Here is a 26,496-nt window from a genome sequence, read left to right as displayed (position 1 = left end):
GCATTACAGTAATTTTTTTTAGTTTATCCTTCTTCTTCTGGAAGATCCATGATACTTAAGCTAATTCAGTATTCTGTCTTTGAGATCAATATGTTTTACTTGCAAAATAGTTATATTTTATTTTAATGTTATTAATGCTAGCTACTACTACTAATTATTATTATTATTAGTTTCTCTTCTAGACTGGCCTTCACTTTTATGTATTACCATTTTTTTCTCTTTTCTTTCTTTGGCGAGATTTGGCACTTTATATTCCAGTTTTTCTATTCTGTTCATTATTTTTGCTTAATCAACTATAAATTTTACTCTCATAATTCTCCTTTCTTTTTTGAACCATTTTGAACAGCATGTTGTGATTCTACATTTTCCTCAAATTCCAGAGTCTCTGTCCCATCAAGTGTTGGAATTTTTTCCTTTGGTTTCCAGTATTTGTTCATATCTACTCCTGAACTTGTTCACTAGTTATGAAAGTAATATTTCCTCCTTTTAATTAAAGTTTTTTTCCTGTTAATTTACCTGCTCAAAAGTCTTGAGTTTTCTTCTTCCTGCAATCTTTGGTAATTTCAGTCATTATTTCTCCTAATTTTGCCTAATCCTCACTTTCTGATTATGTTCCCTCTGACAGTGGTTTCTTGAGAGATGGATATCAAAGAATCTCAGCCTCTTCCCAAGCCACTTTTACATGTTAGAACCAGCCCCTAGAGAACATTTATCTCACCACCCCACACATACTTGATAACCTATTCCAGTGACCTTTCATTTTCTATTTCTCATTTTCTAGACATTTCCAGATAGCTGCTATACATGTACTAAGGAGTTGATATCTTTAGTTTGTGAGAAGTGTTCACCTCAGTTTTGAAAAACATATCCTGCCTTTTCCATCTGATCCTGACTTTTCTACAGAGATCTTTTGTAATCAACACAACTTCACATTCTGTGGCCTCTAGAAGCATCTACCCTGTTTGAACTTCCACAATCAAACCAAACTTACGCAGCCTGCAGGTGGGATCTCCCTAGCACAAAAGAAAGGACCTGAGTGTGGGTTGTTTTTTTTTTCTTTTTTGCCAATATATGTGTTGGAACAATGGACTTGAGAAACATGAGATGGGAAGAGATCTGAGTAATATCCATGTAGCTCATTTCAAAGGGTTTGGGTTTTTTGGTCTTTTTTTTTTTTTTTGTCCTTCAGGTGTCCTAAATCATGGACCCAGTTGAAATTGCTTCATCTTTGGCACATTATTCCTGTTTGGAGAAGTTCTGAGAGATTAAGGTGCTCTAGGGAAATGCCTAGACTTCCATTTTGTTGAATACATGACTCATATCACAAAAGACCTTACATCAAAGAGAGCAACTGAGCTGCACTTTGAAAAAACAGGAACTAAGAAACGGAGAAAAGAGAAATTCAGGCAAGAGGAACCACTTGTATAATGGAAAAGAAATAGGAAAAGGAGTGTTGTAAAGTTGGTAACTGGGGGAGGCAGGGAAAGCATTGAGGAAGAAGAAGAAAGATGGATCATTTATTCGAACATTAAAAAATAATCATTTAGAATTGAAACAGTCTATAGTCTAATCCCTCTTTTTATGAATGAAAAAATAAGATCTGGATGGATTAAATGACTTGCTCATACAGTTAGTTAATAGAATAGTCAGGACTTAAACACATAGCTCTTGACTTCCAGGCCAGCACTTTTTCCACCACATCACATTTTGAAATATGATATATCTTCAGATAAGGGCAGGTCTAAGAAACATATAAAGTACTAAAAAAATTCAAATTGAATCTGAATTTTATAAATAAGAAAATGGCACATTTCTTTTTACTGTTCTCACACTAGGACAATTCATGTAACAAAAGTATATTTATTAATGTTTCACCTAAATTTCAACCCATTAAAATTTTTCATTAACAGAATGTTTCTAATTTGACTAATAAAAACAGGGTTAAAATATATTATCAATTAAATATATATACATCAATTAATATATATAGATCAATTATTATGAGAAATATCATTCTAATAGAAATTTCTTCTTAATAATCACATGAGTAATAAAATAAAAATCTAAGCTATCTCTAAGATTTAATAGATTTTAATGGAAAATCACTGTTAGCATAAATAATCATGAGATATTAATAGGATGATCTTGGGGTTTCCTGGTCAAAGACAGAAGGATGGAAAAACTAAACCATCCAATCAAAAAGCCATCTGTCTTCCAGGCTTCTTTCTGCCAATGTCTTAAGAAAAATGTCTGAATTTTTCTGTTGGCTTTGTATGCAAATAACTCCAGATGCAAAGAAACCACATCTAAGTTTTTTGGTTCAACATCTGTTGATCCAATTCCTATTACCCTTTCTGATGTCTCTGCTTTTTGTGCCAATCTGACAGACAATTTAGTTTGCCCTCTTTGTAAATGGTTTTGAAGGATATGATTTGGAGCAAAGTTTCTATCATTTGTTTTCTCATTTGTTATCCAATGCATTGTATTGTGGTCTATATACTATTATGATGCACTGAGAAATATATTAGAAAAGGACATTCAAAGTTCTTTCTTCCACCCTGAATTCAGGCAGTAAACATTTTTTTAATTGTCATTTGGCTCCAAAACTATACTGCCTATTACAGTGCAGTCTATAAATGTAACCCTGTATCACCTGGGTAGCTAGGTGCCCCAATGGATAGAGTATTGGCCTTGGAGTCAGGACTCCAGAAGGACAAAGTTCAAATCTGAACTTGACACTTGACACTTGCTAGTTGTGTGACCTTGGGCAAATTACTTAACTTGGATTGCCTGCATCCAGCATCATTTTCAGTTATCCTAACTGGCCACTGAACTCAGATGAATCTGAGGAGAAAGTGGTGACTTAACACAGCATCCCCTCACTCAAATCCAATTCATGTGCTTTAGGTGGCATCTCTCTATTGTCATGGTCTTATTCAGGAAGAAGGACAAACAGCATCACCTTGTATCACCTCTAAAAATATTTCTATCAATTGCTCTCAGATTGTTAGAAATATTTCACTAATATGTTTCCCTTTATCTATTGTAGATTTTATGAAATGAAATTGCCATAATCTTGCTGAAGAGAGGGAGTTTCTTGAGAAATCCAGAAATCTAGAAATCCAGATATTTGTGATACACTGCCTGCATGACATTGCTAAATTCGTTTAACCTCAAGGAAAGTGAATTTTAAGAAGGGCAAAGAAATGAGATAATGAATTTCCTAGAATTCAAAATATAATTAAAGATTTTGAGAAATAAATAAACAAGATCAAATATTCCTGGATGAAAAGATAGAAATAAAATCCATGAAAGATATACAAATGTTGAAGATCTGTTAATAACAATCTCAAAAAAGGCAAAATTTTGGTTTTCATTTTTTGGTATTTTACTGGTATTTTTTATTCATTTGTTCAGTTAAAAAATAGAGCATGATGGCAAATCAACCTTAAAATTGCCTTGATACTACATAATTTGCAAAATCTGCAATGTTTTTTTCCCCTTGGACTGTGTATACAACTGTCAAGAAGGAGAAAGGGGGGGAAGAAATAGACATTTCTAGTACTACTTTCAGAAATACAATATTCTGAACTAAAAGTTACCCTGATTTTTCCTGCTGATGCATAGTAAGAATAAATGAATATACATGGAGGAAAGAGTTGTATTCTTTCCATGGTAACATAGTTTTATTTTTAAATCTTATTTCCATAGTATCTGAAATGGGTATCAGGCAAGAGAGGAAACAAAAAGGTTTAAATTACTATGAGTCACTATTTACAAACCAGCTCTAAATCACTATCTAATATGTGTTTTAAAAAATAGAGTTTATCTTCCTTTAATTTGTAATTTGGAGAGAAAGAATTTTTAATTCTAAAAGAATAGATGGGATCAAAACAGTTGATGAGAATTGTTTTCAAAAGCAAATCTGAAATCTATTCATAACTTTTTTGTTGCTCAGTCTTTTCAGTCATGAGTAACTCTTCATTGAACCCCTCTTTCTTTAGGGTTATGTTAGCAAAGATATTGGAGTAGTTTGCTGTTTCCTTCTCCATTTCATTTTATGCTGAGGAATTGGAGCAAACTTCGTTAGATGACTTGCCCATGGTTAAAATGCTAACAAATATCAGCCCTGATGAGTACTTCTGATTTCAAATCCATTACTTTATCCTCTGGGCCACCTAAATGCCTTTATTAATAACTTTTATTGTACTAATAATATATGTATGTGACTATGTGATACAATAAAAAAACTAAAGAAGTAGCTTATATACCTTTCACAGTAGATGCATTTTTAAACAAGAGAGATAATTACAGTATATAAAATAGATCACTTTCGTTACATAAAAATGAAAGGTTTCAGCATAAACAAAATTAATTCACCTAGGTTCAGACCCTTTAGGGGACACAGAAAGCTTGAAGGGTTAGTTAAGTATGAGCTGTCCCTAAAATCCTGGAATAATATAATAGCCATGTGTTAGAGAAGGAGGATGCCAGTGAAAACAAAACTGGATGAATCTTGCTCCTGAAATTCCTTTGAGAAGTGCCCAGAGACTGGCTCTAAAATGAGGTTCCAAGTCAAGAAGCAAAATTGGAATAATGAGAAAATAATCAAAGAAATCCTTTATAAAAGAGCTATTATATTAATATAGACATGGCACAGGTGGGAGTTGAATATAAAAGGGTAATATATTGAAATATGGAGTTTGAGGGGTGAGAGAGGAATGTACTGGTAGAAAAGGAAAGGAGAAAGTAAAATGTAGTAAGTTATTTCACATAAAAGAAGCAAGGAAAAGCTTGTGCAGTGAAGTGGAAGAGGCGAAGTGGAAGAGGCGAAGTTGATAAGTGAGTGACTGAGTCTGACTCACTGAAATTAACTGAAGAGAGGGAATATCATACACATTCAATTGGATATAGAAATTTCTTATCCTAGAAGAAGGGAGGAGGGGAAGGGGATGGGAGAAAGAGTGGGCAGGAGAAAGGTGATATAGGTAGTCACATGCAAAACAATGTTGAGGAGGAACAAGGTGAAAGGAGAGAGAAAATAGAATGGAGGTGGAGGAATAGTATAGAGGGAAATATAATTAGCAAAATATAATTAGCAAAAATAACTACTGGAGGACTTGCTGAGAAGAGAAGCTAGGTACTGTTTTAAGCTCTCCTGGCTTTTACTCAGAACCAACATGAATCAAGGTTCTTAACAGATTTTGGATCCAAGAACCCACAGAACAGAAAGGAACATCTTCCATCACAGGGGAATGTGGGCATGCCAAGGGCAGCAAACAGAAGACCCAGCCTATGGATGGCAGAGCAAGGACCAGAGACTAACATGAAAACCAAGGTACAAGCCATTGTAGTATACACAGAGGGCATATGGGGAGAGTTCCAGCCCAACTACCCAAGCATCCATCCAGTCAACTCAGCTGGTCTGGAAGGCCCTGGTCATGAGCCCCTGCTTTACTAGCAGAGATCCATCATTCCTGGCAGTTGGGGGGGGGGGGGGGTGGTGTCTAACTTTCTCCAATACAAGCAGAGAAACAGCCCCAGGTGTTCACACCTTGCCCCAGGATCCAAGTATGAGCAGCAGATCTTCCCAGCTGATTACTCAGAAAGATCTAGGACAGCCTAGATCCAGTCCCAGGCCTAGGGAGTAGGCCACTGAAATCTTCAACATAGACAATCCAAAGAAAGCTTCTGGTTCCTTACTGAAAGATCCACTGAGTAATAATCCCCAGGAGTTCCTAGTCCCAGTGAGAAAGGCCTCCTAAGGATCTCAATACTGAAGGTCTGATAACCATTCCCCACCCCAACATCAGACCCTAGGTAAAAGTTAATATCCAAAAAATGAAGAAAGAACAGTGCAAAGCAGGGTCTATCCTTGAAGACAAGGATACTAGCTCAGAACAGGACAGAAAGGACATTCTATGCAAAGCTTCAGAGGGGAATATGAATTGATCTCCAGCCCAGAAAGATTTCTTAGAAGAGATCAGAAAGAAGTTTAAAAAACAATGGGAAAAGAAATGAAAGACAAAATTAACACAATTCAAGGGAAAATTAACATCTTACAACAAAAAAAATGACATCAGAAAGCAAAATCTTTAAAAATACAATTGGAAAAATGCAAAAAGAAAATGATTCCCTTATAAACACAATTGGGCAAATGGAAAAGCATAACAACTCATTCAAAATTAGAACTGATCAACTGGAAAAGGAAATGCAAAAGGTAAATGAAAAAAAAATTCTTCTCTGAAAAAAAAAAAAGATTAGAATCTGTGGAAACTAATGACCTCATGAGACACCAAGAATCTGTTAAACAGCTATTCTCCACTAAGGAGAAGGGGATGGAAAGGGAGGCTGGAATAAAAATTTGTATCTTAAAAATAAACATGTCTATATAAATGCAAAAAAAGTTAAAGAAAAAATAAATTAAATTTAAAAAAAATAATCTATTAAAATTTTTTTAAAAATGAAAAATTAGAAGAAAATGTAAAAATACCTCATTGGTAAAACAACTGACCTGGAAAAATAGATCCAGGAGAGACAATTTAAAAATCACAGATTTATTTGTAAACCTTGCGCACATACACCCCCCCCTCAAAAAAAGCCAGGACTCTATACTTCAGGATATACTTAAGAAAAACTGCCCTGATAACCTGGAACCAGAGGGCAAAATATTCATTGAAAGAATACATTGATCCCCTCCCAAAAGGGATCCCAAGATTAAAACACCAAGGAATGGTGTGGCCAAACTCCAAAATTATCAGATCAAGGAGAAAATCCTGTAAGTAACCAGAAAGAAGTAATTCAAATACCAAGGAGCCAATAGTCAGAATTACACAGCACCTGGTTGCTTCAACATTAAGGGATTGAAGGAAATGGAATATGATATTTCAGGGAGCAAGGGAGCTTGATTTACAACCAAGAATCCACTATCCAGCAAAACTGAAACTTCTCTTTCAGAGGAAAAGCTAGATGTTTAATAAAATAGGTGACTTTCAATCGTTTCTGATAAAAAAGACCAGAGCTAAACTGCAAATTTGATCTTCAAAAAAGGAGACTCAAGAGGTATTTCAAGATGAAAAGGTAAACTGGGAAAAAGAAAAAACTGTTATCCAACAATATTAAACTTGTTACATCCTTACCTGGGAGGAAGATTTTCCTAACTCCTGATAATTGTAACTCTATTAGCGGTAAGATAATTAAGCTAATAGTATGGATATTCATGGTATGTCCATGATTTTGATGGAATGATTTAAAATGTCTCTGTCTGTGTGTGTGTGTGTGTGTGTGTGTGTGTGTCTGTGTGTGTGTGTGTGTGTGTGTGTGCGCGCGCGCACATATTTCACTAAAAAGAGAGGGACTGTAAAGAGATGGGAGACTGAGGGAGGTCGAATGGGGTAAATTGCATCACATGAAGAGGTGAGAATGATCTATTGCAATAGAGGAGAAGAAGGGAAGAGGTGAGAACCACCTAATTCTTACTCTCATTAGATTTGGCTCAAAAAAGGATGAGCATTCAATATTACATAAGAAACGTTAGCTTTAGCAATAAGAGAAGAAAAAGAAATTAAAGAAATCAGATTCAGTAATGAAAAAACAAAACTCTCACTCCTTGAAGAAGATATGATAATATACCTAGAGAATCCCAGAAAATCATCTAAAGAAATACTGGAAACAATTAGCAACTTTAGCAAAGTAGCAGAATATAAACTATAACTACATAAATATTCAGCATTTCAATATATTACTTACAAGATTCATCAGCAAGAGATAGAAAGAGAAATCCCATAACTTCAGACACTTAATAATTACTTGTGTGGCCTTGGGCAAGCCACTTAACCCCATTTGCCTCGGAAAAAAAACAAAAAATAAAATAAAATAAAATAAAATAAAATAAAATAAAATAAAATAAAATAAAATAAAACAAAATAAAATAACTTCAGACAACATAAAATACTTGGGAGTGTACCTGCCAAGGCAGATTCAGAAACTCTATGAAAACAATCATAAAACATTTTTCACACTAATAAAATCATATCTAAATAACTGGGAAAATATCAATTGCTCATTGATAGGCATAGTTAATATAATAAAAATGACAATTCCACTTAAATTACTTATTTGGTGCCATACCAATCAAACTTCCAAAATTTTCTTTAATGAGCTAGAAAAAATAGTAACTAAATTTATATGGAGGAACAAAAGGTCAAGAATATCAAGAGAATTTATGAAAAAAAAAAAGCAAAGGAATGTGGCCTACTCATACCAGATCTAAAATTGTAATATAAAGCTTCAGTCATAAAAACTGTCTGGTACTGGCTAAAAAATAGAGTGGTAGAGAAGTAGAATATATTAACTGCAAGAGAAAGCAGTAAAGACTATAGTCATTTATTGTTAGATAAACCCAAATATTCCAGCTTCTGGGATAAGAATTCCCTCTTCAATAAACATTGCTGAGAAAACTGGAAGATAGTATGGCAGAAACTAGGCAGAGACCATATCTCACATCCTATACTAAGATAAGGTCAAAATCAATATAGTATTTAGACATAAAAGACACAAGATGGACTTATAATAAAAAATATTAGGGGCAACTAGGTGGTTCAGTGGATGGAGTACCAGCCCTGGAGTCAGGAGGACCTATAATTGCCTAACTATGTGATCTTGGGCAAGTCACTTAACCCCACAGCCTTGCAAAAACAAAAAAATTTAAAAATTTAAAAAAAATGTTATCCATCCTAAGATGGAGTGGAGCCTGACTAGAAATGTGATACAGTGCAAGTAGCACTATGCAGCAGCAGTGGTAATCATGACAGAAGCAGCAATGGCAGCAACAGTGGTGATAACACCAAGTACGTACAGTGAACAGGGACAATAAGGGAACTGAAAAGTCAAGGAAGAAACTGCAGGGAGACTCCAGTGCTAGTGCTTGGGACAGAAATCAGGTCACAGATTCACGGCAGAGAAAAGTAATTTTATTCAAAAGAGAAGAAGGACCTTACCTGGGTAAAGTTCAGGGGGCTCATATAGGAATGGTAGGAATCTGATCACTCCTTTTGGAAAGATTTGTTAGATTTGGAAAGAGTTCACTGATCAAACAAGGGGTGGATTCACAAAAGGTAAAATGGATAATTATGACCTCATGAAATTTTTGAAAATCTGCACAAGCAAAACCAAGGCAATCAAAATTAGAAGACAAGAAGGAAACTGAGGGAAAATTGGAATACATTTCAATGACAAAAAAAATCTCATTTCTCAAATATATAGAGAACTGAGACAAATTAATAAAAATAGGAGCCTTTCTGCAATTGATAAATGTCCAAAGAATACAAACAGGTAATTTTCAGAGAAAGAAATTAAAATTCAAACCTTTAATCACTGTGGCATAGTAAACAGTGTAAGAGACTTAAAATCAGGAAGAGGTGGGTTCAAATCCCACCTCTGTTCGTTGTCAGTTCTGTGATTATCATCAAGTCACTCCCCATTATATCACAACTGGTTATTGCCAATGAGAAAACATGAAAATGCTCTATACAATTCTAAAAATGCTAAGTTTATTTATTCCTTCTCTTCCTTACATCTCAATTTTTCTCTTATTATTCCCATTCTTTTTTTTTTATTTTTAAAGCTGCAAGGCTACTTTGGACACTCATGACCTCACATCAAGATTACTGAAACAGCCTTCCCAGCAGTCTTTTTACTTTAAACTATCCTGTTCACTGGCATCTAATTAATCTGCTTAAAATACAGTTTTAAATGTTCATACACTAAGCTTAACCTTTCATCACTCCTTGTCTACCAAATAATTTAGAAACAAATAAACCTGGCATTCAAGACTATATAGTAAAGAGCGTCAATGTCATTCCAGCTTTCTTGCTCAATCCTTCTCCTATGTCAACTATTTCTGTCATTATTGTTGAATCTTTCAGTCATGTTCAACTCCCTGTGACCCCCATTTGACTGATTTACTATTTCCTTCTCTAATTCATTTTATAGCTTTGGAACTGAAGCTCACAGGGTTAAGAGACTTGCCCAGGGTCAACATTTAATAAGTGTCTGAGCTTAGATCTGAAATCAGGTCCTCCTGACTCCAGGGTCATAGCTCTATCCACACTACCACCTAGTTGCCCACTCTACAATATAAGTAAATTAAAACATTCATAGTTCACTAAACATAGCATGACCTTTCCAAACTTTGAAGACCTTTATTTTTGCAAGTACCTCTTCCTAGGTTACTCTCCTTCTCTAACATCTGCCTATCGAATTCTATCATAATTCAATATCCATCTCAAAGAACACTTCCTTTAAAAAATTTTCCAGATCAACCTGATCTCTCTAGTTTCAAGTGATCTCTCCCTCCACACTGGTCAAATTACTCTTATGGCAATAACTATATAATGCTTTTAATTACACTTAGTTGCATATTATCTTCTTTCTTTTGAGGCCACAAATATTACTTGATACCTTCTCATATCTGTCACAGAACCTTGGACATAGGCACTTAATAAATGTTTTTTGAATGAATATGTCCTTAATAGTTATCAGGTGTTTTAAGCAAAGATGCTAGAAGGAAAAATTTCTATATACAATTTCGCACTTACTGCTGATATGGCTGGCTGAGCAAAAATACCTTTAAAATACTATATATAACATCTATCCAAGCTAGCAGAGAGAAGTCTGAAACTGTTAAGTTGTCCCAGGTTTCCCTCAGCAAGGACATAAATCAAGCCTCTTAATAGATTTTGAAGTGACAATATGCACAAAAGGACACAATGGAACATTTTACAGCAAGGTCTGACACAAGGGAGCATGGAGGAGCACAGGGTAGAGAACAGACTAAGCACAGCAGCAACAGGGAAATGTGGGGGGGGGTCTACCCTGAAAAAGTCAACAGTGAACTCCCTAAGAAAAACTCTCCAGGGACTGATGAATTCACAAGAGAATTCTACCAAACATTTAAGGAACAACTGGTTCCAATTATATATATAAACTCTTTGGAAAAATAGTGGAAGAAGGAAGAGTTAAAACAGTGAAAGGAAATTGTAGACCTACCTCCCTGATGAATATAGATGCAAAAGTCTTAAATAAAATCTTAACAAAACGATTACAACAAGTTATCACTAGGATAATACATTTTGACCCAGTAGGATTTATCTCAAGAATGCAGGGTGGGTTCAATATTGGGAAAACTGTTAGAATAATTAATTATATCAATAACAAACCTATCAGAAATTATATGATTATAGAAATAGATGCTGAAAAAGCTTTTGACAAAATACAATACTCATTCCAACTAAAAACACTAAAGAGTGGAGGAATAAATGGACTGTTCCTTAGAATAATAAGCAGTATCTATCTGAAACCATCAACAAGCATTATGTTCAATGGGGAGAAGCTAGAGTAATTCCCAATAAGATCAGGGGTGAAACAAGGATGCTCATTATCACCACTACTATTCAATATTGTATTAGAAATGTTAGCTTCAGCAATTAGAGAAGAAAAAGAAATTGAAGGAATTAAAATTGGAAAGGAAGATACAAACTCTCACTCTTTGCAGATTACATGATAGTATACTTATAGAATCCCAAGAAATCATCCAAAAAACTATTGGAAACAATTAGCAATTTTAGCAAAGTTGCAGGATATAAAATAAACCCTCATAAATCCTCAACTTTTCTATTTATGACTAGCAAGATACAGCAGGAAGAGCTTAAAAGAGAAATCCCATTCAAAGTAACCTCAGACAATATAAAATACCTGAGAGTCTATCTGCCAAGGCGGGCTCAGAAACTTTTTGAAAACAGTTACAAAATACTTCTCACACAAATTAAATCAGATTTAAATAACTGGGCAAACATCAATGGATAGGTAGAGCTAATATAATAAAAATGACAATTCTACCAAAACTAAACTACCTATTTAGGGCCCTACCAATCAAAATCCCAAAAGAATATTTTAATGGGTTGGAAAAAGCTGTAAGTAAATTCATATGGAGAAATGAAAAGTCAAGAATTTCCAGGGATTTAATGAAAACCAGTGCAAAAGAAGGTGACTTAGCGCTACCTGATCTAAAATTATATTATAAAGCATCAGTCATCAAAACTGTCTGGTATTGGCTAAGAAATAGAGTGGTGGAGCAGTGGAACAGACTAGATGCAATAGCAGGAAACACAGTAATCTGCTGTTTAATAAACCCAAAGGGTCCAGCTATTGGGATAAAAAGCTTCTCTTTGATAAAAACTGCTGGGAAAATTGGAAGTTAGTATGGAAGAAACTTAGATTACACCCTATACCAAGATAAGCTAAAATTCATGGTTTTTCAGTAACTCAGCTAATGGAGAAGAAAAGGAAGGAAGCCAGAGAGAACTGGTCCATGCTCGGGTCATCCAGTCTAGGGCAGGGGGAGGTTGCTGACTTTCTAGGCCTTCTCATTGGGTTGCTGCAAGACTGATGGGACCAGGATTTAGACATAAAAAAAAATACTATAAGCAAACTAGAAGATCAAAGACTAGTTTACCTGTCAGATCTATGGAAAGGGAAGCAGTTTATGACTAAGGAAGAGATGGAAAATATCACTAAAAACAAACTAGATGATTTCAATTACATTAAATTAAAAAAGCTTTTGCACATACAAAACCACTGTAACCAAGATCAAAAGAAATGTAGTAAATTGGGAAACAATCTTTTACAACTAATGTTTCTGACAAAGGACTCATTTCTAAAATATACAGAGAACTGAGTCAAAATTTTTTTTTAAAAAAAAGCCATTCCACAATTGACAAATGGTCAAAGGATATGCAAAGGCAATTTACAAAGGCAATTTACAAAGCAATGCACAGTCATATAGATGAGTTCACAGCTCCACCAACAATGTAATAGTGTCTCAGATTTCTCCCAACCACCTTTCTGGAGAGAACTTTGGAACTACACTCAAAGGGCAACAAAAATGTGCATACCCTTTGATTTAGCAATACCACTACTGGGTCTATACCCTGAAGAGATGATGAAAAAGGGTAAAAACATCACTTGTGCAAAAATATTCATAGCAGCCCTATTTGTGGTGGCAAAGAATTGGAAATCAAGTAAATGTCCAAGTAGAAAATGGCTTAGCAAACTGTGGTATATGTATGTCAGGAACACTATTTTTCTATTATAAACCAGGAGGGATGGGAATTCAAAGAAACCTGGAAGGATTTGCATGAACTAATGCTAAGTGAGATGAGCAGAACTAGAAAAACACTATACACCCTAACAGCAACTTGGGGTTGATGATCAAACTTGATGGACTCCCTCATTCCATCAGTACAACACTCAGGGACAATTTGGGGCTTTCTACAATGGAAAATACCATCTGTATCCAGAGAAACAACTGTGGAGTTTGAACAAAGACCAAGGACTATTACCTTTAATTTAGGGGAAAAAACTGATATCTTGTTGTCTGATCTTGCTATCTTTTATACTTTATGTTTCTTCCTTAAGGATATGATTTTTCTCTCATCACATTCAATTTGGATCATTGTATACCATGGAAACAATGTAAAGACTGACAAACTGCCTTGTGTGGGGAGTAGGGGGAAGGAAGTTAGATCAGGGGAAAAATTGTAAAACTCAAAATAAATAAAATCTTTTAAAAAAAGAAACCTACACTTTGTAATGTACAAAGGATACATATAAAAGGAAAAGACAACCTAAAAATAAAAATTAAAGAGCAGAATAAAAAAAAGATGGAAACAAAAATATTAGTATCAAAATTGAAAAAAGTTGAACTCACCACCAATGAAGAGGAAATTAAAGTAATAATTGGAGCTATTTTGCACAACTCTATACCAATAAACTTGACAATCTAAGTGAAATGAATGTTTACAAAAATATAAAATGCCCAGGTTAAAAGAAAAGGAAAATACTTAAATAAACCTATCTTGGAAAACGAAATTGAACAAGCCATAATGACCCCAAGAACAAAATATCCAGAGCCAGATGATTCACAAGTGAATTCTACCAGACATTTTAAGAATAATAAATTACAACTCTATATAAACTATTTGAAAAAATAGGTGAAGAAACAGTTCTGCCAAATTCCTTCTCTTAGACCAATGTGGTACTAATATGTAAACCAAGAAGAGTTAAAACAGAGAAAGAAAATTATAGACCAATCTTCAATGGTAGAAGTCAGTTGGTTCACACCATTACAGCAGGACTAATACCTAATTTTATGTTGAGTTTGGCTAACAGATTGTTAAAATGGCACTAGTAACCTCAGTGGTAGGATTCAGCCAGTTTGCACCAGTTTAGCAGAATCAATAGCTAATATTATGTTGAGTTCAGCGAACTGATTGTTGAATTCCACCACTGTCAATCTCTCTAATGAACACTGATGCAAAAATCTTAAATAAAATTTCAGCAAAGAGATTACAATCAGTCATTACTATTATAATATATACACCATGATCAGACAGGATTTATAACAGCAATGCAGGGTTGGTTCAATATTAGAAAAACAATTAGCAAAATTAATCATATCAAAAACAAACATAAATTATATGATTATTTCAATAAATGTTGAAAAAACTTTTGATATAACACAACACCCATTACTATTGAAAACACTAGAAAACATAGGAATAAATGGAGTGTTCCTTAAAGTGATAAGCAGTATCTATAAAATACCATCAACAAGTACTATATGTAACAGGGATAGGTCAAAAGCAATCAAAAGAAGACCAGAGGTGAAACAAGAATGCCTATTATCATCACTATTATTTAATATTCTATAGGAAATGTTAGCTTTAGCAACAAAAGAAGAAAAAGAAATTGAAGTTATTACAATTGGTAATGCAAAAACAAAACTCTCCCTCTTTGTGGATGATATGCTGGTATACTTAGAGAAACCTAGTAAATCGTCTAAAAAACTACATGAAACTATTGGCAACTTTAACAAAGTTGCAGAATGTAAATTAAAGAGAATATAAATATAAATATAAACATAAACATAAATGAAAATATAAATCATCAGCATTCTACATATTACTAACAAAACAAAGCAGGAAGATTTAGAAAAAAATTCTATTTAAAGTAGCTGCAGACAGCACAAAATATTTGGGAGTCTAACTGCCTAGGCAGACTCAGAAACTATATGAAAACAACTATAAAACACTTTTCACATATATAAAAAGCAGATCTAAACTGGCCAAATGTCAATTGCTCATGAGTAGGTCAAGCTAATATAATAAAAAAATGACAATTCTACCTAAATTGAATTACTTATTCAGTGTCATACTAATAAAACTTCCAAAAAATTAATTTACTAAACTAGAAAAATTATAACTAAATTAACATGAAGGAGCAAAAGATCAAGAATATCAAGGGAATTAATGAAAAAGAATGCAAAGGAAGGTGACCTAGCTATATCAGATAGCAAATTATATTATAAAGCATCAGTTACCCAAACTGTTTGGCTAAGAAATAAAGTGGTAAATCAGTAGAAAAGATTAGGTACAAAAGAAAGAGTAGTAAATGACTATAGCAATCTAATGTTTACTAAACCCAGAGATTCCAGCTTCTTGTATAAAAACTTACTCTTTGATAAAACTGCTGAAAAACTGAAAGTATAGCAAAAACAATTTAGGCATAAACCAACATCTAACACCCTATACCAAGATATGGTCGAAATATACATGTACATGATTTAGACATAAAAGATGATATCCTAAGCCAATTAGTAGAACAAAGAATAGATTATCTTGTCAGATCTATGGAAAGGGGAGCAGTTTATAATCAAAAAAGTAGATAGAGAACATTATGAAATGCAAAATGGATAATTTTGATTACATTAAGTTGGAAAGTTTCTGCAGAAATAAAACCAAACAGCCAAGATTAAATGGAGTGTAGTAAGTTGGGATACATTTGTTTTTCTTTAGATAAAGGAGTAATTCCTAAAATATCTATATATACAGAACTGAGTCAGATTTATAATACAAGTCATTACCAAATTGATAAATGGTAAAAGGATTTGGAAAAAATCATTTTCAAATGAAAAATTAAAGCTAACTATACTCAAATTTAAAAAATGCTCTAAATCATTAGTGATTAGAGACAGGCAAATTAAAACAACTCTGAATTACCATGTCACAACGATCAGATTGGCTAATATGATTATAAAAGGACAATGACCAATGTTGAACGGGATGTGAGAAAACTGGAACACTAATGCATTATTTGTGGAGTTGTGAAGTGATGCAACCTCCCTGAAGAGCCATTTGTAAATATGTCCAAAGGACAATAAAACTGTGCATACTACTTGATCCAACAATATCACTACTACATTGGTATCCCAAAGAGATCAAGAAAATGGTAAAAATCCACATGTACAAAAATATTTTAGTAGTTCTTTTTGAAGTGGCAAAGAATTGAAAATTGATGGAATGTCCTTCAATTGGGAAATGGATCACCAAGTTATGATTTATAAATGTCATGCAATACAAATGTTCTATAAGAAACCATCAATCCTTGAACTTTAGAAAAACATGAGAAGAGTTACATGAACTAAGTGAAGGGGGCAGAACCAGAAGAATGTGATAGAGGTATCATTTCTAAAATATATAGAGAAATTAATCAAATTGAAAATTTAGAAATAATTCTCTAATTGATAAATAGTTAAAGGATATGGACAGTTTTAAATGAAAAAATTAAAACTACATATAGTCATATGAAAAAATGCACCAAATCATTAATGAATAGATTGTCAGATTGGCTGACAAAAAGGGAAAATGATCAATGTTGGAGAGGCATGGGAAAATTGCACTGTGGGAAAGTTAATGCACTGTTAGTGTTGTGAACTAATCCAACCATTCTGGAGAACAATCTAGAATTGTGTCCAAAGAGCAATAAAACTGATCATATCATTTGATCTAGCAATACCAATAATAGGCCTATAGCCAAAAGAAATTATAAAAACTGGAAAAAGTCCAATGTGTTCAGAAATATTTATAGTACCTCTTTTGTAGTAGCAAATAATGAGAAATTGAGGACATGCCCATCAATTGGGGAAAGCATAGTTTATGAATGTTATAGAATAACATGTAAGAAATAGAATAGAATAGAATAACATATAAGAAACTATCAATCCTTGGACCTTAGACAAACATGGAAAGAATCATATGAACCAATGCTGAGCAAAGGGAGCAGAACCAAGAGAACATTGTAAACATTAATAACAACATTTTGAGATGATCAACTATGATGGATGCAGCATCTCTCAGCAGTTCAGATACCTAACAACTCTGGGAGACCTGTTATGGACAATACCATCACTATCGGGGCGGGGGGGGGGGACGGACAGAGAATATGAAAGGATATTATGTTTACTCTGTATAAAACTTCTCTTATGCTTTTTTTTCTTACCACTACCCCTTCCTACTCCTACCCTACTTCCTTTAGTCCTAATTCTTCATATACAAAATGACTAACATGTTAATATGTTAAATACAAAAGTACATTTACAACTTTTACCAGACTGTTTACTGCTGAGGAGAGAAGGTGGTAGAAAATTGTCTAACTTATAAAAATACAAGTGGATGAATGTTAAAAAATTTCCATAATATGTAGGGAAAATAAAATATCAATTAAAAAATGAAACCAGAAGAACATCATACTCCCTAAAACAGCAACATTGGGTGATGATCAATGATGATGATGAACTTGTTCATTTCAGCAGTACAATAATCTAAGATAATTCTAAAAGACTTGTGTTGGAAAATACCATCTACAGCCAGAGAAGAAATTGCATAGTTCAAATGCAGACAAGAACTTACTATCTTCAATTTTAAAAAGTTGTCTTACATATTATGTCATTTTTTCTCTCTAATGCCTTTTTTCCCTTCTGTTTAGATTTGATTCATCATTCACAAGATTAATATATTTAATATGGTTATACTTATAGAGCCTATATTAAATTGTTTTCAGGAAGGGGGAGGGGGAAGGAAAGGGAGTGAAAGAGAATAATGTAAAACTCAAAATCTTGCCAAAAAAGACTGAAGAAAACTATCATTGCTTAAAGTTGTAAAAATAAATTAAATATTTAAATTTTTAAAAATAAAATGCTATATAAAGATCATCAATAAGTCAACCCATAACTATTAATATCCATGAATAATATTTTATAAGAACCTACTTTGTACCATTACGTAAATGAAAGTCAACTACCATTCCTTAGATCTTTTAACTTACCCATCTTAATAAAATTAATTTTTATACTTGATTTTAATAAATATATTTTCATTATCAATTCACATTTTAATACTCTTTCTTCAAACCCAAAATATACTTCATGTTTGTAATGTTGACAATAAAGAATCTCTTTTATTCTGAGAATAGATTCTCTTAACATTAAAGTTATTTTACATATTTACTTTCTAATATTTCTCTAACCAGTTAGAGAATGTGAATAGAACTGAAGAATCAGTTATTACCTTTAGAACTAAATCTAAAAGCAACAATATACATTTGATACAAAAGAAATAAACCAGGTTTCCAACCCAGAGAAGGAAAAGAGAACCTGTACGAGGTACAGAAAAAACTGCAAAGTAACAATAATTATAAATTACAGATAAATATACTTATAAGTATGTACATAAATACATGCATACATACATACACAATGAAATGGAAGACAGTTTCCAATTATTAAAAACAGTACCTGTTGGAAATGCTGCCCAAGGAATAGCAGGAGAGGTAGTGTGGGTTTCACCACTTCCACCCTCAAAGGTTTCTGCTGCCTAGAACAGAAAACTAGGATTATTATGAAAGAAATTTCTATTTAAGACATAATAAAGAAGGAAGAGATTTCAGGTCAGTATACACATTTTTTTTAACGTTTTTGAAAGGCAATGGAGTTAAGTTGCTTACCCAAGGCCACACAGCTAGGTAATTATTAAGTGTCTGAGGTCACATTTGAACTCAGGTACTCCTGACTCCAGGGCCAGTGTTCTATCCATTTCGCGCAACCTAACCACCCCTAGTATGCACATTTTTACCCTCATTCTCTACCATGCTTTCAAATTGTGATAAATATTTTAACATACATTAATGACAGATTCCAACTTGAACTTCACATCTCTGTCCTTGGCTCTTCCCTTCATACCTTCAAAACCTGAATTTGAACCAAAATTCCCTATGTAACTATAACTACAAACTATTCAGGCAAGAAGAGATATATTTTCTTTAGAAGAAGTTTTTTAAATTGGTTTCAGGCTAAAAGGAGAACAATATAGGCCTTTATTTCAATAACATGACATCTGAGATGATATAACTAGAACATTCAATAAGCCCTTTCTCTCAACAGTTTAAAATTGTGAGACAGGGAACTTCAAGTTAATGAATGAGAAAAGGAACCAATATTTCTATCAATCAATAAAAATTTATTGAGCACCTACTATCTGCCAAACATTGAGTCAAGCTCCAGAGATACAAAAAGAGGCAAAAGGTATTCCCTAGCCTCAAGGAGCTACAATCTACTAAGATAGATAAAATGCAAACAAATATATACACACTAATAATAACAATACTAGGAAATAATGAACAGAGGGAAAACACTAAAATTAAGAGAAGTTTGGAAGGCTTCCTGTAGGAAATTGGATTTTGTTGTGCCTTAAAGGAATTCAGAGAAATCAGACAACAAATTTGAGAAAGAACATAATTATAGAAATGGGGGGGGGGGGCAGTCAGAGAAAATGCCCCGAGCTAAGAGATGCTTGAGGATCTTGTTCATAGAATTAAAAGGAGGCCAAAGACACTGAATTGAATAATACAAGGTAGGGATTAAAACATAACCAGATTGAACTGATAGGAGGACACAAGGTTATGAAGGGTTTTGAATACAAAAAACAGATCATTAGTAACTTTGGAGAAAGCAGTCTCAGTGGAATATGATCTACAGCAAGACAATAAACGTTTAAGAAGAGGGTAAGAGGAGAGAGAGAATGGGGGCAGCTACTACAGACAGCCTTTTCTAGGTGATTAACTTCAAGAGAAAAAAGAGATATAGGATCACAGTTAGCAGGGATGAAAAGATCAAGTGGTGGGATTTTCACACAAATTATCTGGAAAAGTTCTAAAATGGTACCAGAAGGGACAATGATAAAGAAATCTAAAGAGATATGGCTATAATTCTTTTATCCATAGAATCAAACTTAAGAGCCAAAATGACCTTAGAGGAGTAACCCCTTTATTTTGCAAATGAAGAAATTGAGATCGAGAGATATAAGTCATTAGAACAAGGTTACATAGATTAAATAAGAGTCAGGAACAAGATTTGAAGTTCAACTTGAACTTGATTTAAATTCAATACTTTATTCACTAAACTATGCTACATCTACATTTCAAAACTACATAAGAAAACTGCCAAGAACTTTCTTTTAGCAAAGATTTTAGTAAATCTTCAGGAGTTATCAGATACATCACATCACTACCCAGGCCAGTTCAACCTCTTATTCAGTTGTCAAAATGATCCTCCTAAAGCATAGATATGACCATGTTCCTTCCCTCCTTCCCCAATTCAAAAACCTAATTGTTTCCAATTATCCCCAGGATCAAACATAAAATTTTCTATTTGACTTTTAAAGCCCCTCAAAACTTGGCTCCTTACAATCTTTCCAGTCTTCTTGGATATTATTACCCCTCCACATGATTCCCACACAAGATATTCCATGTCCAGACTCAAGATATTTCATTCACTGTCTCCCCATGCCTGAAAGGGTCTATTTCCTCTTTTCAGTCTCCCTGACTTCCCTAACTTCCTCCAGGTTCTGCTTAAGATCTTACCTTCTACAAGAAGTTTTCCCCAAATCACCTTAATACTAATTCATTTCCTGTAAAATTATCTTCAATTAATGCATATCTTATTTGAACAAAGTTCAAATGTTCTCCCCACCTTTGGAATGAGTTTTTTTTTAGAGCAGGAACAGTTTTTTTTTGCCTTTATTTGCATTCCTAAGACTCAGTGAATGCCTGCTCAGAGTAGGTACTTTAGAAAAGTTTATTAAATCAAGTTTAACTTGATTGATTTGGTCAAGAAGGAAAAAATACAAGACTGGTTTATAATACCAAGATCCTAAGGAGATATGACTCATTTGGAAAAGGAAAACATTCTGGAAATCAGAGTGCAAAATCCTTACTTTCTTTCTCCTAGTATTGGCCCTTCCCTTGATTATTAAGAGCTCCTCTCTTCACCACCCCCTTCTTCCACTCTACTTTATCAAATGACATTTATTTGCTTGGAAAAGTGAACCCAGTCATTTTTATCATAGGTAATACTAGAGCAGATACAAAATTATGTTTTCTTGTTTCAATGGCAACTAATACAGTGTTAGAAGGTGAAGAATAGTCTAGTGTTTAATATAATACCAAATATAATACCATAAATGTTCAGATAGCACCATTTTTGCTCATTTTGTACTGCCATGGTCTATCACTATTATAAACTAGATAGGAACTGATTATTCCCTAGTGTTCACAATCTCTTTTTCTCTAATATATGAATACATCAATGCAGATAAGGAATGTGCATAATAGAAAAGAGGATAAATAAAAATAATGTGGAAATTTTTCTAGGATTGCCTCCTAAATTAGAGGTTGGTTTACCTAGGAAATGCCTAGGCCAAGATTAAGGGACTTTGTAGATATGTACTTCTAAAACTAGAATTCATAATGTACCACAGTTGGTTTGCTTTCAATCATCATTGAGATAGCAGCACAACTAAATTAAAGCAGAGGTACAAAAAATAGCTTAAAAAAAAGCAATATATGAATAAACTTGTAGTATATTCTCATAAAAATACAATGTCAATAGAAATTATGAGCACACACTTCTGTTACAAATGAATAAAAAGAAAAACCTGGTAGAGTGAAGAAAATTGTACATTTTATTCATGAACCTTGCAAGATACACCTTACAAGATACAGGTACCTCAACTAGGCATGAGGTATGAATTAGTCTTGGAACCTCAGGTAATTTATGGTCTTCAGAAACTCTTTCCCCTCCCTCTTGGATGTTCACTGGCTCTCAGAGTTTGAGTTACAATCTAAGAGGTCCACCTATTTCATGACATGCCCCTAATATGATCCTCCCCCACATCATAAGACAAGGGATATGCTAATGAACCCCAACCTTCACAGGGGGATGTGGGTTAATATTCAATTGCCTAATTGCACAAACTCAGTTGCATTAGGTCAAGATCTCTAGGTCACTCTTGACTGGTTGAGAACTGGGTTTGGGTTTGCTATCCCTGGAATGGGATTAGGAAAACTCTCCCAGTCTTGTGATTGGCTGGGCCATTCCCCCTTGGTAATGGATTCCCTAAGGGCTCCCTTCCACACCCTGTGAAGACCAACAACCTACATTCCCCTTTTCTTTTTAATAACAACTTGGTCTTCACACTCCACCAGCAGTGTCTTTCTCAAATTAATTCACAATCCTCTTCTTGAAAGGACTATTGATCTTCCCTATCAATATCTTTACCTCTTCCTTATTAGAGCTATACACTAGTCTTAATTTGCTGATAAAAATCTTCTGCTATTTGAGTTAACTGGATCATACATGGGAGACACACACACACACAGCAAATAGGATTATCCTACTTAAGGCCAATAGTAAGATACCCAGTAACTGTTTCCAACATGAACCAATAACACAATTCATCCAAGAGGTACTAAATGGGCTTGTCCAGGTTTGGAATGGAACATGTGCCAACTTTCTAATATCCCTAGTTATCTTCTTTATCACCTGCCCATTGTCATCTATCTTTAGGTAGCAGCTTGACAAGTTCAGTTTACCACAGCCTCCGCCTTCCTCTGCCAGCAGGTAGTCTAGTACCAATCTATGCTGAATACTCACCTCTCTTGCTTGGTCAACTAGCAAGTCCAAGGCCCTAGCTGTGCAATTGGTAATTTTTCCACTACAACTTGGAGTCTTATTAGTCTATTCAGGATATAAACTGGGATTCCATAGCCTCAACTCCCATCCTGTGCCCAGGTAGTAGGCCCTTAAGTCTAGAGAACTCCCTGACAAACTCTTTGGACAACTGGGTCTAGGCAGTAGTCCTACAAATCCAATAATGTCCCTCTAGTGCTAGTTGGTCTTCCAGGAATAGTTTCCAACAAATGGATAATACTGTTCCTCCTCTTCCAAAGGGGCCCTCTTAAATAGGCCATATAATCATCATGATAATAGGTACATTTCCAAAGTTGCTGTACCTCCTTGCACTGCAAGTTTTTATACCAATGTCTTTAGAAAGGTCTTCCTGGCTCCAAATCCAAACTAAATTCCTGATTTTGTGCCACTGAATCAACCCCAAGAATAGCTAAAATACCTAGTGATGTTCCTTAAATTACCTTTCTTGTAAGTCCATACTAACTCATTATCAGTTTCCCTTAACAAATGCCCCAGTTTGCACATCTTTACAAGGGATCCAGGTACCATCATTCATCTCACATGAGTCTGAGGCTACCTATCTTGTTGTTGAGTCCTGAATATATGTACCCTGCTTCTGGACATGTCCAGACATTTGCTACTCCCCAGGCAAATAACCTGGCCAGTCAATTATAAAAAAGTCACCCTGAACTGACTCAGTCACATGGCACTGGTGTCTCTCTCCTCTGGATCAGAATCCTGTGCCACAGTGCAACTCTAACCAGGGACTAAGAATCTAGGCCAGACACAGGGGTACCCAAGGCCAATTCTGAAACTGCTGTGAACTATGGCAAGTCCAACAGTCACACCAAAAGACTGAGCATTGACTTCTGCCAGCTAGACTCTCCTCCCACCGTTACTAACACCCTATTTTCTAAATCAGAGATAGGACTCATTCCCTAGATAGGATATACAGACTAACATAGCTATAATAATGCCACCCAATAATCTCCCTCTTTCTTTCTCAATGGAGAACATTTTCACCCTGCTTCCCCTCCTCCTTTCTGTAAGGAGAAGGGCATAAGTAGGGGTGTCACACTTAAAGAGTCAAGGGGAAGTTACAGATAAACAATGAACACATAGGTGATAGATGGTGAAGATAACTGGTCCAGTGTCTCTCCTCTCTTCTCTTCTTCCTTGGAGTCATCCAATGTCCTTCAGCATCTTCTGAATCTGTTCTGAAAAAAGTCCTCTTCTGCTCTGACTCCTTGAGACCATGTCTTCTGGTAGAGAAACTGCTTAACACCTTATTCAGATCAAAATACATGTTTCCATCATGAAACAATGAGATTTTAGATCTTATTACAATTTACATTTTGCCTTATTGCTATATTGACACACATACTTCACTTTTAACACAAAATTCCATTAGTATTTTACTACATGAGCAAACTCACAAGCTTGAGTCAATTTGATCATTCTCATGGAGTTTGCTCCATACACATATATTCAACAGTCATCTTTGTTCTAAGAGTACCCAGCATCTGGCTTAAAATAAAAAAAATTTTAACCTTTATTCTCATTACAATAACAATTCCTTAATGACATCCTTAACCAAAATGAATTTTTCCCCAAATATTCCCATATTTTCCTTTTCCTGATATACTTATCTAACTCACACTCCTTTCCTTAAACTAGAACTTGAAACTGCAATTATACTAAGAATTTCCCATTCTTCTTACTTAAATATCCCTCTAATACAAAAACTAAGGAAACTTAATTCCTATCTTAGTATGTAGCTGATAGCAGGTGTCAGAGCCAGACACCTAACCCATCTCTGGCTATTAGATGTAATTTACCTTAAACTTTCCAGGACATTAAAGGAAAATTCCTTTATGAGTATTGAATTACCAGTGGCCAGGCAGAGGTCACATGGGTGAGTCAAATGTCTTAGGCCAGATTTATTCTTCCAGATGAGATATTACCGAAATGTCATTTTGGGGAAATCAAGTCAAAGGGGTCCAACCTCAGCCATATTGAGAAACCATCCCTTGGGTTGCCCATCCCTGTTATCTGACAACCTTGGCCCACTGGCTTCCTTGGCTCCAGGAACATGACATTTAACCAGTAGCATTTCTTTTTGTTGACCATCCTGTTATCTGACATAAGAGAAAATTAAAAGTCCCATGATCTAAAATAGTTGTTTTACCTAGTTAAGAGCTTCCAGTGAATACAATTCACTAAATTCCAATTATAATCTTAATGGAACCCCAATTGATGAAACCCCTACCTAAAGCTCTGAGTATCCTTCCTGGGTCTTGCCTAAAACCAGATATTCTAACTATGACTGACCCTACAGGCCTGTCTCCTACCTCTTACTAGAGACATCCCTTTGTCTGAAATTATATCTACTCCATCTCTACATAAAAATGACATATCAGATTCCCCTTGGCTAGAGAAACCTCCTTCTAAGCCTGCTCTATCTTACAACAAATAAATGCCTCCTTTGTCCAGGAGATTGCACAGAGAAATCTCAAATTAGTGCTTTTACTTCAAAGCAAACAAACACTGCTTTGGAATATACATATATAGATTCAAAATATTCTCAATTCACATACATAGCTAGAAACGTCTTTACATAAACTTGTTTACCTACTAGCCATCCTCAACATACAAATGGTTATTTTTTCCCAAGGCAATTGGGTTAAGTGACTTGTCCAAGGTCACACAGCTAAGCAATCACTAATTATCTGAAGCCTGACCTGAACCAAGGTCTCCTGACTCCAGGGCCAGTGCTCTATCCGCTTTGTCACCTAGCCACCCCCTAACACAAATTACTTTTCAGAATTCTTTAAAACCATTAAAACATCTTAAATAGCCTTAAATTTCCAACATGCGTTATTAATTTCAGTATAACAGAACAGCAATAAGAATAACAGAGAAACAAACAAATTACTAGATTGAACAACACCATCCCTCCATTATTACATTTTTCATGAACCCACAGATCTATCCCAGAAAGGGTCATACTTTTTCATATTTTCCTTATTGCCCTTCAAAGCAATCACACATTAGTCCCAATACAGTATTTAAATAATATATTCACAAGAGATAGCTAAAATATTGCAAATATCTCTTTGCAGTTACAAAAGAATATCACATAACTGACAAAAACATCTTATTCATCAATAAGTTCCCTTACAATAGGGCCCACAATTGCAATTTGTTCAGAGCCCCTCCCATCAGCTGCCTGCAGTTACCAAGAAAGAAGTTCACATTCTTGACTTCTTTTAACATTAAAAACACATTGTTAATAAACATTAAACATTAAGACTCTTAGTTAGACATTTCATTTCCCTTAGAACAAGAGCAAAATGAACATCCCGTGTTCTTTACACTTCTGTCTCTTTACCCAAATTCTCAGAATCCAATCTCATACATATGACACATTTAAAACCCCAATGTAATTACAATTCTACTAACTTCCCAACAGTTTAGTTTGATAAAAATTTTAGAGTACCTTATAAGAGAATCCAGTACTCACATTCCAAAAGCTCTATCCAAAATAAAATTCAATTGTTAGCATTATTAAACTC

At 34.5% G+C, this 26,496-nt stretch overlaps 1 protein-coding gene across 5 annotated transcripts in view; it reads right to left on the bottom strand.

Moving 5' to 3' along the window:
* Positions 1 to 26,496, bottom strand: part of CCDC91 (coiled-coil domain containing 91) — a 414,466-nt gene that overhangs the window by 271,313 nt on the left and 116,657 nt on the right. For all 5 annotated transcript variants that reach the window (XM_074225704.1, XM_074225703.1, XM_074225707.1 and 2 more), the window contains one exon: positions 18,692 to 18,770. In XM_074225704.1, the coding sequence (XP_074081805.1) occupies positions 18,692 to 18,770 (79 nt within the window). The remainder of the gene's footprint in view (positions 1 to 18,691; positions 18,771 to 26,496) is intronic.

The sequence above is a fragment of the Macrotis lagotis genome, chromosome 2, assembly GCF_037893015.1.
Source record: "Macrotis lagotis isolate mMagLag1 chromosome 2, bilby.v1.9.chrom.fasta, whole genome shotgun sequence".
Taxonomy (NCBI): Eukaryota; Metazoa; Chordata; class Mammalia; order Peramelemorphia; family Peramelidae; genus Macrotis; species Macrotis lagotis.
This window is presented reverse-complemented; position numbering and strand designations above follow the sequence as displayed.